This window comes from Stegastes partitus, unplaced genomic scaffold (assembly GCF_000690725.1).
Source record: "Stegastes partitus isolate 25-593 unplaced genomic scaffold, Stegastes_partitus-1.0.2 Scaffold1147, whole genome shotgun sequence".
Classification (NCBI taxonomy): Eukaryota; Metazoa; Chordata; class Actinopteri; family Pomacentridae; genus Stegastes; species Stegastes partitus.
Window position 1 is genome coordinate 231,287 of NW_007578878.1, and position 13,795 is coordinate 245,081.

The 13,795-nt window shown below is 43.2% G+C and overlaps 1 protein-coding gene across 1 annotated transcript; it reads right to left on the bottom strand.

Moving 5' to 3' along the window:
* Window positions 1-372: 372 nt before the first annotated feature.
* Window positions 373-10,254, bottom strand: LOC103368364 (myocardin). Its single transcript, XM_008296707.1, has 10 exons — window positions 10,033-10,254; window positions 7,536-7,637; window positions 7,111-7,436; window positions 5,822-5,978; window positions 5,174-5,731; window positions 4,179-4,679; window positions 3,233-3,379; window positions 2,732-2,860; window positions 1,731-1,788; window positions 373-1,557 (listed from the first exon to the last, which is right to left on the bottom strand). The coding sequence occupies exons 1-10, from the start codon at window positions 10,252-10,254 to the stop codon at window positions 941-943; spliced, it is 2,817 nt and encodes a 938-aa protein (XP_008294929.1). The 3' UTR covers window positions 373-940.
* Between the last annotated feature and the right edge of the window lie 3,541 nt (window positions 10,255-13,795).

Below are 13,795 nucleotides of genomic sequence, written 5' to 3' on the forward strand. Positions count from 1 at the left end.
TAAGACCAAAAGATTTCAAAGACATTCATTTCTCTCCATTACGTATGTATCCTGTAGATAAATACACCAAATAGTGAAAATAAACTTGTATAAAAAAAAAAAAAAGGTTCCTCAAAGGTATACCAACCATTTCTACACACGTATTCTAAGCTCAAGCAGACTGTGACAAATGTGTATTAAGCTACAGGTGCACAGTGAGTTTTTTTTTTATATTTCATATTTACATCAAATGATGAACTGGTTACATAATACACTTGATTTGTGGTCTCTGTCTTCTCCCACACCACTGACAAAATATGCAGACATCAGCTGGTCTATGTCAGTACACATAGTTGTGATATTTACAATATGGCCAACACACTAAGCAATCCAATTCACCTTGTAATTCCTTTCAGTTTTTTTTGTGTTTTTTTTTTCCAGTAATACAAACATAGACTCAGAACAGTATACATTGATTGTCAAATTGTGTCTTCAAGTCTAGGTGGTGTAACACTGATACTGCAGAAAGTGTTGGCATAAAGCTCTGTAATCATGTCTTTCCATTATATAGAAAATCCTTCATGTATCCACTGTCATACTAACTTGGCAGCTGTGTGCATCATTGTCCAAACAGGACAAAGATCATATCAAGGAGCACCTGGTCTTTGGTTTCTGGGTTTGACGACAACTTGAGAACGTCATTTCAGAGACATAGAGAAGATATAGTTCAATTTTCTGACTTAACCTTCAATCTCTGGATGTCGGCTAATGGTTTACTTATTGTAACATTCCACTGTGTTATAGCAAGGAGCTAATTCTGGCACTTGGACTGAAAGTGTTAAGAGTGAATTCAATAGTTCTTTGGTATTGTCATAGCTGATACCAGTGGTCCGTACAGCTACTTGCAAGCTGGTGTCTTCTGTTTGACAGCTGGTGAAACACTTTGTCGGCAGTGTTGCTTTCACCAGTGGTCCAGGTGAAGGTCCATGGCAGAGTTCAAGTTAATGTCTGTAACATCCAGGAACTCTGTGTTAAAAATGCTCGGTGCACTGGGTGGAGCAACGCTAAAGGCAGTAGCGGAACTGGGAGGTGTCAGGTCCAGCCACTCCATCGTCTCCCACGGCGTCTCGCTGAAGGTCATGCTGACTATCCCCTGCACCTCGGGGACGGCCGACGCCTTGTTGCTGATGGGCGACAGAGGGGTGTCCATCAGATCTCTGCTGGTCAGATGTTTGTCCTGTTGGGGATGGTTCGGGTGGCGGTGGTGGTTGTGGGGGCTGCCGTACCCTTCACCGTCTCTGTTCCCTTTGTCTTCCTGGCCTCCGTCCTCGGTAGCCATTTTAAGAAGAGCCACCTCCCCTCCCCGGCCAATGGGACTGCCCAACAGAGTCTCCAGGTGGCTCTCTGGGATGTGATTGGCCGTGTGGTCGTACGGGTGCTGGGCAGGGGACAGGTGTTCGAAGTGTCGGTGGAACCTCGGGATGAGGAGGCCGGGACACCCTGGAGACACAGTAATGTGAGGCACAACTTTGGTTACAGAGGACCTCTCCCTCTCTTCTCTGGCGTTAGCTGGCATCTCTTGAAGAGAAAGACGAGAGGAGGGAGGGTCACAGCAGGTATCTGATACCAAAGTGTCGGGTAAGACTGTGACTGGCAGGTTTCAACCAGTGCACTTTTGGTTTTTACACTAACTCGCATGTGAAGGGTCAGCAACCCAACTAGATGATAATATTTGTGGAATTTCACCTTACCTCCACTCTCTATGAGCACGTCCAAAAGTTCATCCATCTGCTGGCTTCGGGTCAGTTGCTGTAACAGTAATAAAGAGTGATTCTTTTGGTAATTTAAACAGTATTTTAACAATTAACAAAGTTATCCAAATACATTCAGGATTTTAAATGAAAAATATATGCATAAGCTTTCAAGCAGTACATTAGGACTTGCATTAAAGAGTTACAGTAATACAAACTTCTATTGCAGACAGACCAGTTTATTGGTTGTGATTTTTTTTCTTAAGCATTTCTAGTTTTTCTGGCTAAGGATCGCATTTAAATTCATTCAAAAGAATTAGGTAGGCCATTTTACACAACATGAACTTACAGGCTGTTTTAGGGCAAGCCGAATCTTTGAGCGTGTTCTGACTGCAAGAACCTCCCCCATACAACCTCTTTCAAGGTCGTCTGAGCAGTCCTGAAACACTGCTGTGGGAGTCGTCACATTGATGATTGATTAAATTTAGAGGATATTACCGTTAAACTGGGAGAGAACAGCAAGGGCCGTCTTTCAGTTTGCTCTATACCTGATCACTCTTAGAACCCAGCCACTGATGGATTTAAGACAGTTACTGTCATTTCTTCTGATAATATATTGATTAAAACCATAACTTTAAACAAAGGTCTTATGAAGCTGTTTTTATATTTTAAAAGGATTCTACCTCAGATATATATTATGTGGGACATTTTACAGAAAAGGACATTAAGTCAGTGCTCTGGTGATGTCTGCCTCCAAAAATAGCTTTTACAACTGACATAGCATTCTACATCAGGCTTGGTAAAGGGTGGAAAGTTCAGTGGAAAGTGCAGTGAATAAAGCGATGGATGAAAAGAAGTAGTGCAAGACAAGTGATGGACTTCAAGAGACAAAAAAAAAGAAGAAGACAAGGGTGAAAATTGGAATTAGAACAACGCCAAAAGGTAAAATAAAATCTCTGGCCAGCCATCTCTACTGAATTTTAGTACGGATTTGAGTTTACCTGCTTGACTGCATCCTCATAGCATGGGGGCTGTCTTATGTCAGGTGCATCTGAATCTGAGCTACTGAAGGCAGGGGGAGAGACCTGGCTCTTTTGGGCAACATGCCGAGGAGATGGCAATACTGACATCTATATGAGAAATAAGTGAAAGTGACATTAGCATATCATAGGGGAGCTTACCAAATGTGAGTGTTGCAGATAAAAGGAAATATAAAAAGGCCCTGGTGTTTGAATGAGCTCATCACATTAAATATTCAACGATGAGAAATGGGTTGGCGTTGTGTCACCGACATGTGAAGGAATGTGTGATGAAAATGGAGATTTGACAAGAGTGACAATGGACCTCACAGCAAAAGAAAACTATACAGAGTCAGAGACAGATCACAAATGAACAGAAAAGAGGAAAACAGTTACGTGACTGTGGGGTGATTGAGGTGAAGTACACAACGCTGACGTGACAACACTGCAAATGCTCGTAATGTTGACATTATTTTTTTTTACCTTTGGTTGCATGTTCTGGCTCTCAGCCTTGGCAGAACCGTTATGGTTCAGGCCACAATCAGCTGAGCTGGGGAAGACTCCCTGAAGGCTCCTTTGGTCAGAAGGATAAGCACAGTTCACTGGCTGGCCGCCGCTCTTCTGCTGCATCTGTAGTTCGCCAAACGGAAAGGGAAGACACTCGTTAGCAATTTCACAGATCTAATTTTCAGACATATGAAAAGGGGAACATCATCATGGTAATCATTAGATTACCCATGTTTTCAGCCTAGCTAGCAAGTGAGATTATTGGGTCTGGGTTTAAATATTTCAACAAAACACACATTCGTGGCCCACACATGAAGACTGCTACTGACGCTGGTCATCCCCTGTTTTCTCATGAGGTTGACATTTCTACAGAAACAGTGACCGTAAAACACAAAATAACATAGAAATTCACCATTAAACACCCCCTGTAGGCTGCCACGTTGGTCATTTTCCACTCAGCTGAAATACTGTGTATTTTACATGGCCAGTATATATATATATATATATATCGTATTGGACAGCAATGAATTCGGCCCTGTGTGTTTAATACAAAAGAATTGGTGGAGATAACAGTTTATTTTCTACCACAGTTTGACTAATTATACTAATGATACAGGACACTGCAACACAACAGGAGGCTCAGTGACTTTTTTTCCAGCACCACAGTGCAAACCCAGCAGTCTTGAGTATGATAATGACTGTGATTGCAGTAATGTCTGTGCTCACGCTGCCTTTTTCCTTTTTATTTACACACTGAGCTCTGGCAACAGAGCAGCTTAACCTAAGTACAGCCTCTCCGAGCCTGGCATAGTCACAGTTGAATTGCTTTTTTATTTTAAACGCTGATATAATGTCACACACTTTTTGATTTGGGTTTTCGACAGAACAGCTAAACATGGTGCTTCTAGGCAAGGCATCATACCTGCATGTTGCGTGCCCTGTTGTTGCCCTGGGCGTGGGGGAGACTGCATCCGTCTCTTCCCAGCGGCGGAGACAACAGGTAGGGGTTATTGGGAGATGAAGGCTGGGGGCTGCCAGAAGTTTTTCCAATGGGAGAGTCTTGTGGTGAGCACTGCGGGCTAAGGAAGGCAGACATAGTGGAGGGGCTGCCAGAAGAAGGGCCTGTGTCCATACATTGTGGCCCACCGGGACCCCCCATGTTGGCCATCGGAGTGTTGCAGTGTCCCATATCCTCCATGCAGCTTCCAGGAGGACTCTTGAGCTGTTTGGGAGAAGACAGAGGGCAGCTGGACGACATGGACATGGGCTCTTGCTTGATTGTCACGCCGAAAAAATGCTGGCTCATCATGGCTGGAGTCTGCTGCTGGTGGTGCATGGAGGGATGAGATGAAGGAGGGGCGGCGTCCTGTGTAGCTCCATAGCAGCGTTTCCTCTTGTGGAGCTGCATCTTCAGCTCTTCAACCTAACAAGCATGGTCACAGAGGTAAATCTGTCAAATTACTACTCATTTACAACACATCTATGGTATAAATAATGAAATGAATGCTTCAGCTGCTCACAATGAATGGAACTCAGCCATTCATGAGTTGAACACATGAGATGTTTCTATGATCAAAATGGCTGCTGTTTAACAGCTCTGAATAATGGGAGCTTATTTTCTTTCTCTCTTTCCCTCCATAAGGTATTTGGAGCTACAGCTGATTACACTTGAGGGTAATCAGTCATTCAGTTAGAGATAAATTCATCTCCTGGTTCCAGGAATTAAAAAATATGACACATTAGAAGCAGCCATTGACCAAAGCTTCATGAATTGTAGAAAAGGAAGTAATTCACAATGAAAAACAAAAACATGCTCTTTTGCCGTCTTATTTCGTGATCATTAATGAATATCTCAGTCTGAGCAACTTAAGACTGATACGATATTAAAGAACAACACTTCATCAGACCGTCCCCCACCTGTCTCTGCTCCTGGTGCAGCTTCCATGTCAGTTCCTCGATCACCTTCTGCTTTTCCACCAGCATCTTGTCTTTTTCAGCTTCCAGACCATCCATACCTCCACCCTCCCCTCCTCTCGGTCCTCCCCCGCCCAGGTTGCCACCACCTCCTCCTCCTCCTCCTCCTCCTCCCAGGTCATCCTCCATGCTGAGCTGAGCCGGGGATGGCTGCAGGGCGAACTGTGTTGGTGACGACATGGGCACATCGCTGAAGCTGTCGGGCAGCGAGCCGCTGAGGGACAGCTCCGAGGAGGCCGGTGAGATTGGCGGGGTGGAGGAGGTGCTGGGGTAAGGGTAGTATCCTCCCTGCGACAGAGCGCTGGAGGAGGATGGAGACTGGTAGGAGGACAGGGAACCAGTGGGTGTGACAGGGAAGGTCACAGTGGTGATGTCAGAGGACCCTGAGGGTGAGGAGCCAGCTGTGGAGTCCTTGAAGGGTCGGAGTCGCTCGATGAGGGCGGTTTTGGTGCCTGAGACAGGCATGCCGCGAATACGTAGGTGCTGCCTGAGCTCTGAAACCTGACAGAGCAAAGACAAAGCCATTGGATTAGATGTCATTTGATTGGCAGTAAAGCTTGTCTACCTGAAGCTAATCCCATTAGTACCTACTTTTAAGTCATCCAGATTAGCTGGCAGGGGCCCAGGTTTGACCGGTGAGATGTTGCTTTGGTTAGGATAGTTGTTCTTGACTGGAGAGGATGAGTTACTGTTGGCTGTGCTGGACGGACCACTGGAGCTACAAGCTGACAACTGCTCACTGGCTCCTCTGAAATGGAAGGATTGGAATTGGTTGGTCACTTACAGCAGAAGTGAAAATACACAGATAAGCCAAAACATTCTGACCACTCACAGATGAACCAAACGATGTAGATTATTTTATTATGGCACATGTCAACGTCTGGGATGGAAGGTAAACAGTCAGTTCCTGTGATGAGTGTTTTGGATGTTGGCAAAATGGACATTAACGATGTATCAAACAACATTATGTGTAATATGAAAGGAGTCACTTTGGTGTGACAGAAAATGATCACCTAACTCTGCTGCTCTCCATTTCAGCTCATTGTTTCAGTATTATGGCCTGTAGCTTTACTATTCCTTCATCAGTGTCATTTCCAGATGCAGTGTTTTTCAGTTAAAAAGCCAAGATTAAGACATTATTCACTGTTTGTACACCACCTAAGCAAAGCAAACACAGTTAATGTTGGGTTTATTTCTTGTTTTTGCTGCCACCAAGTGGCCCAAAATCAGTTGATGCAGATTTAATTTTCACTGTGGACACGATTGAGGAGTCTAAACACTCTAAAGACTTGTTAGGCTTAATAATTGGACATGACTTGATTTATTTTTCTCTGGTAAGAGAGGAAAACACTCCTGATTGTTTATTACTGACTATATTTCTTAACAGCATATTAGATGCACTACTTAGTTACATTACTCCTTAATAATGACTGCTATAGTTTGTTGAAAAATGTGATACCCAGAGGTACGTATTAATGAGTTACTACTGTAGACCTGTAGACTTCATTAGAAAGTGACCCTTTATTATTAATGTACTGAATGATACCTTCAAGTAAGACTTTTGTTCTACACATTCAAAGTCAACAGTTGTTGACCTCGAGCTCAGCTCAAAATCAAATGACTTGCTTGTTCCACAGCTTTTGACTACACACAGTATTCATCACCCTTTATGAAGACTGGCTTGTGTGATATGGTCAGAAGGTCCAGAACAAGGTTGTGAGTGAACTATTCATTTACTCCAAAGGTCATTCTAAGAGCTGAAACTACTGGCTTCACATGGAGTAGATGCTAAGCAAATGTAATTTACTGGTTGGTAGTAAGTGGCCCTTGAGTGACGACTGTTTGATCAGTTTGGTTGCTATCATTGGCCCATGACTTACTTCTGGGAGTGGGCCGGCGGATGAGGCTGGTAGCTGAATGCAGGCTGCCTCTGCTGAAGCTGGGCCTGCGTCTGCGGAGTGTGTGCGTGCTGCTGTTGCGACTGCTGCGTCTGCGAATGTGTGTTAGCGTGTTTCTGCTGGCTGAGGATCTGCAGCTGCAGGAAGAGCTGCTGCTGCTGGAGGAGTCGGGCGTAGGCCGAGTCCATGGGTGGAGGGGACTTCTCTGCCTTCTGGTCCGGAGGAATGTACTGGTGGTACTTGAGCTTCTTCACTTTGGGCTTCACATCTTTGGGCTTCTTGTGTCGGTTCTTGTCTGACGTCTTGGACTGTTCAGGGGGAAGAAGGTGAGATGGTCTATACCAGGAGAAGCTTTACATTTGTAAAAGTTAAAAGAAAGATGGCAGTAAGTGAAGGGACTGGCTAACCTTGACAATAGCAGGAACTGGTATTGGGGGAGTTGCCTGGCTGATGGCACCGGAAAGCCCTTCATCGTGGCTTTGATCAGGTGGGTCTCTGGCTGCACCGCCCTGTCCAGAAATAAAAACAAGATATATGTTGTTGCAAGCTTATTACAAAGTCCCTCATTGCTTAACCCTTTTCATTCTGGAAGTTTCTGTACTGGGACAAAGCCACATTCTATTTTTGAAATGTGTCACAGATGAATAATCTGCCTCGTACAACTATAACTACAATAGATGCAGATTTGTTGTTCCTGATTCTGCTGCATTAAATTGGGAGCTGACGCTGACAATTTTCAACAATAGCTTTAATAACATTAGTGTAACTGAAGTAAAAATGTCCACTTTCAATTTTTTAAGTTGTTAAGTGGTTTGTATGTCCAGAACTCTTCCAAACATAAATTTCTTAAATGTTTATTTATAAAACTAATATCTTTAAATATGGTGTTCCTAGATGATATTTTTGTCATTTGGAATAAGAAAAAGTTCAGTTTTTTATTTAGGTAGCTGCAAAATAATTCTGAGAGTCTGCAGCCACAACTTGACACGTTTTACAGCAGCATGGAAAAGTCTTCATGTCCTTTTTTCTTGCGCAAAAGGGTTAATTAAAATGGACTAAATTAACTTTTCAATCTACAGTAGGCCCTGCGATCGACTGGCGACCTGTCCAGGGTGTCCCCTGCCTTAGCCCTAAGTCAGCTGGGATAGACTCCAGCCCCCCCGCGACCCTAGTGAGGATTAAGCGGTGTATAGATGATGGATGGATGGATGGAATCTACAGTAAATCAAAATGTCAAAGTATAATTGCATTTCTTGTTTGTTTTGTTGTTTTATTGCAGTTAAAAATCCAAAACTTCACATGAATTTTAAGTCCAAACTGAGCTCAGATTCTATTTGCTTCAGGATGATCCCGGAACCTTTGGCAAATTCAGCTGACTGGACATGAGTTACAAAGGCACACAGCAATGTATAGACCAGCTCACAGTGATAAAACATCAGCAGAGTCCCCCTTATGACCCAACAACCCTACTTTTTGCAGGAATTTAGTCCAGTTGAACTTTAATTTCTGCTACTTTATATTTCTGCTTCACCATTTAACTGTAAAGCACTGTACCTTTTACTTCACTGCATCAACCTGTTAGCCTATAATTATGAAAACAACATACGATGCGTTTTCATCAAGTGAACTATACCAGCCAGCCCGACATAAAATAGATTAGCTTCACTGCAACATTAACATGCTTGCAAGTTAATGTTTTAATAGTAATAATAATCATAATCCCAAAGCAAAAAAGGTAAACTGCCTACATAATTAGTACACACATTTTGTAGTTAATAAACTACATTATTTAAATAGAATTTGAAATGACTTTTACTTAGTTTACTTTGTCCTGAATTGTGGTGTTGCTACTTTTAATGCAGCAACATGTAAAATGATCTGATTAACTTGTCCACCACTGGCTGTGGGGAACATTAAAAACAACGAATCCAATAGTCTGATGTTTGACAAAATATTTCAAGGTGAACCAAACAATGTCAACCTGAGTTAACAAGTAAATGGATCTCCAAAGTCAGCAGGATTCATGTTGATCCTGTACCAAATTTGATGGCATCCTCCACTAGCCACAGAAACACTAAAGAAATATTTTATGGATCAAAACCAAAAATAATAAACCACGACTTGGAGGATGCATTCTAAAATGCTTTCCTAAGTGCTTCATTCGGTAAACTGGTCTGTTTAGAAGCTGGGTTTCTCTCTCTTTGTTTTATAGCGTTTCTCTCCCATTGACAGAAACCTGGTGCCAAACATGACTAAACATGTACATGACAGTGTATAATAAAAGTGAATCATTTTATTTACTTCAATATTATTTTTGACTCTGGCAGGGTTTTTTTTTTTTTTTGTGTGCAATTTTTGCCTTAATGAATGTCACTGACTGTATGTGTTTTCTTCACCTGAAGCAGGCAGGGAGAGTGAGTTTGTAATTCAAATGGATTCATTATCCCCAAAAATGCACATGTATTGATGTTTCCTCTGCAAAAGTATTCCAGAAAACTCTAAACAGACCTTTCAGACTGACACGATGCAGAGAGAGCTGATGATTCAGTTGGAACATTTAAGAGGTACAAGTCTAAGAGATATAAACAACCGCGTTCTGGCATGAATTTCAATCAAGTGACCGTTACTGATGGGGACCGATGGAATGGGGTCATCGTGAGCGAACGGTAAGCAGTGAGGATATAAAGGCAGCTGTGCCTGCAGGACGCTCAGCCTGCAGGAATGTGACACCTGCCTAGTTCAACTGGGTCCAACGGTCAGCGGATACCAGGGGAGGGTGCAGTATGTTCTGCTACCACAGGGGGGCAGGAGAAGCAAAGCAGTGGCAACAACCGTTGGAGGCGGCAAATTCAGAGTAAAAGACAGATGGAGGGAACAGAGAAGGGTTGTGAGTGTTATTTTTACCTGACGTGGGCTGGTGAGGGCAGGTGAGGAGGAGGAGGAGGCCGTGCTGCCGACAGCCTCAGACGAAGGGCAGGCCGAGCCCTGCGACTCATCACTGTGGTGCTGCTCTGGAGACAGACTCTCACTGCTGCTGTCCTCCTCAAACGCATAAGAGTCCTCTTGCTTGGGGAACTTGCCATGGTTTACTGTAAGAAGAACAAAAGGAGAGGCGGGTGGGGGCATCAGCAAGGTGCAACCTGGTATTAACAGGCATCTGTGTCCAGGTGACACATCTGGATAACAGAGGATGTATGTCAGTCAAAGGTGTAAATGTACACTGAATGCAATGAGACTGGATCAGTCGGAGCACATTTGGATGTGATGAGGGCCCATTTGGGATCACATCTTAGCAGATGTTTATGATTCTGTGCAGCGCGAACACATAAATACAAGCAAACTGAAAGGTCACCTAACTCCAGACAAAAGCCTCAGGAAATGTCATTATGGTTAGCAGCATTGCTTCTTTGACGAGGGGTGTAACCGTGTAACTACCAGCATGCTGAGATCAAATCAAATAAAATAAGGGACACGATCAAGATAACAGGAACATGCTCTAATGCCTGGTTTAAATGCAGATACAGTCAGTGTCCAGAAAGCACATCCAGATACAGATCACATGATAACACCTGGTGTAAATGTGGCACCAGACGAAGCTGAGACAAGGAGGACTGATAGTAAAGCATGCTTTTTTATGATAAGTCCAGTTGGTTACAATGTGTTTTAGCCGTTTGGTGTTGTGAGGTCATGTACCATCTGAATTTGCTAAAAAAAAAACAGTCAACTGGAAAAAGAAACAGATGATAAACCACTTAATCTGGAATCAAAAATGAACTCACAAAGTCTCTAATAATTCTCCACTGGACAGGAACAAAGTGCCTGAACCACAAAAGTCTGTCTGTAAACTGTGATGGCAGCTGACTAAGAATTTAAACATTTGATTCTCTTTTGCCTTGTCTTCCAAATAAGTTTGGCTAACCTGGTGAACATGTATAACCTTGAGGGCTACAAGTACAAAAATGAGACCCAAGTTCACAGTTTGATTATCAAGCAGCAGCAAGGCCCCCAGGCCTTCAGGGGCCAATGAGGTACCAGCCACAGTTAGTTTATGATAATTTATTAATTACAGGTTTGCTTCTTTGTATTTTATGGACCACTAGAGCACATTATGAACTGAAATGATAGCTGCCTAAAGGTGACTGCTTAAATCGAACGTCCTAACCTCCCACTAGTGTGTTGTTAGAAAGGCTGAAGGTCACGTTTGTCTCATTGAATTAGGATGGCAGCTATGTGTCTTATGCTTAAATGGATGAGTCCTTCCAGAGGTCCTTTGAAAATCAGCAGCTGTTTGGAAACTGTATTTCAAATGACTGTCTCAGAAGTATCATATTAAAAAAGTTGTTCTGAAGATGTTTCAGCAACAATATGGTGTCCAAGTTGTAGTATGGTTTCCAAAACTCTGGTGAAGGAATATTAAGGTAGTTATAGTGTCAGGGTCCTTAGGCAGCAGTTACAGTCGTCTTTCTAAATTAAAAACCTGTTTTAAAGTCTTTGAATTCACCTGATATTGTGCCTACATGATGCATTTTAGGAAAAAAGGTCGGGGCTTCCTCGTGGGTTAATCATGTCCTGCTAACATTCAATAGACACGAGTTATCCTTTGCTTTTAAATGTACATATATATATATACATACATATATATATAGCAGTGTGTGTTTGTAAGGGTTGGTTTATGAGCTGACTGGATGCATATCACACAATGTATGCGATCTCAAGTATTCACACGCTGCCTGTCTGTCACTGACACCTAGTGAGACACTCAGCTCGGAGGTGTTACGCTGTGCGGGTGAGACACCGACACGACCACTTTACCTCCGCCACGTTTCTGATTGGCTGGACTGATAGGGAACAAGGCTTTGATTGGAGCAGCTAAGAGCAGCTATCTAACGGAGCTGAAGGGACGGAGGTAGAGGAGGGAGGTGGTAAAGGTTGGTGTGTGTGTGTGTGCAGTGGTATAAGATTCTCTTTTTGTATCCAAACATGTGACAGCCCAGAACAGACCCTGGTTTCAATCACAGTACCAGGCCCATTCTGTGCAACTCAATAACCTTGCAATACACACAAACACACAGACACACACGGACACACACACACAGCTTAACACTCAACTTAGTACACAGCATTGTCCTAAATGTCATTTCCTCCCACCTGTTCATGTTTAACTCTGTGCAGTCACACACAGCAGCATGTGTGAATCTGCTCGTCTCGGTGTATTCGCCCTCTGCTGCACGCACTCCTGTTTCCGTGAATCTTTGAGATAATTTGATGTCATCGGGAGATTGAGTTGGCAGAACTACAGGAAATCTGCATGCCTGCGTACATTTCCGCTTTTCAAGTGGCTGGTTTCAAAGTTATGGCAGGTCGCGCACTTTCCAAACTGACTGGACAGTGGTTGGAACGAGCGCTGGGAGTGTTGTGTAAGGAGATCTAGAGCTTTAAGGTGAGGGGTTAATGCTGCAAGCGAGGGGGAACGCAACAGCCTGGTTCTGTCACACGACTTTGTAGGTGGCTCAGTGGAGCCAGTCAAAGCAGACACAAAAGAGGGGAGGAGAGGGAAGGTACAAACATACACACAGGTACACCCACACATACACTACACAGGGATACACATGTTGTGCACTTCTAAAGAAAAAGGGTGGATCCAAATACAGCTGCTGTTCATCTCAATAAACGCAGCTCCCTCCTCCTGCAGAGGTAGTGTAAACCAGCTGACTGCAGTCCTTTACGCAACATGTTTACTGGAGGCTCAAGGGGGCAAACATAAAACCGCTAAAACACCAGAGTCTAAAGAACACTACTTACACTGCCAAGAGTGATACAGAGAGAGTGAGTAACATGTCGGCGGGGTTAGAAGACAAACAGCGTGCGGTCAGAGCGGCACAGTGGGACGACTCGGGCCCGACTCGCCGCACAACACTACATCATCGCTCTGTCAAAGCATATATGCTGTGCATTTCCTTAAATCAAACCCAGGAGGAGGTGGACATCTCAAGAGGGCTCCCCAAACACTTGAGTCCAGAATATACACGTATAAATACTGATGGCAAAGCATCTCTTTTTGATGAAAATTGCCTAACATTAACATTTTTTGGAGATCCACACCGGTCTCAAAAGAAATTTTGGTAATAAGCAGGATTACTAAAAATGTAAATAAAATTTTTTGTGCTACAAGTACAAACAAATACTTCTCCCTGCAAGAGATTTGGATGATGTTACGGACAGGAAGCAGGTACTTTGATGTGAAGGTGGAGAGGCCAAAGGGTCAACTCTTCAATTACCAGCATGTGAATCATTTTTCCTCAAAGCCAGTTGTTCAAACTTTACAACAGAGGATATTCATGACAAATGACAAGTCAATCATCCTTCATATATGATGATAGGACTCATGGGTTTCTGCAGTGGGAAGGCTTAATGAATTCTAATACAAAGTTTTCAGTTCATCAGATCTGCAGATGAAAATATCAGTTCTTATGGAATTTGCTCCAATCAACCAAAACATTTGTCTTATTAATGGCTCATAACTGCTGTATAGAGCTGTAGTAAACAGCTCATTAGCTGTAAAAGAGCCACAAGTAAAAAGAAAAACAGTCCTGACACCCACGAATGCATGGTTGTTGCTCTTACACTACTGTTCTGGTCCGTGGCAGTCTGCTTGTAAGACTTTGTT

What these genes read in the sequence shown, in the direction of transcription:
- LOC103368364 (XM_008296707.1), bottom strand. Translation starts at nt 10,254, where the DNA reads ATGCCCCCACCCGCCTCTCCTTTTGTTCTTCTTACAGTAAACCATGGC. An exon ending in CAGTTCCTGCTATTGTCAAG is followed by an intron (nt 7,437 to 7,535) that starts GTTAGCCAGTCC and finishes CCCCCTGAACAG; the next exon opens with TCCAAGACGTCAGACAAGAA. An exon ending in GCCAGAACATGCAACCAAAG is followed by an intron (nt 2,861 to 3,232) that starts GTAAAAAAAAAT and finishes TTTCTCATATAG; the next exon opens with ATGTCAGTATTGCCATCTCC.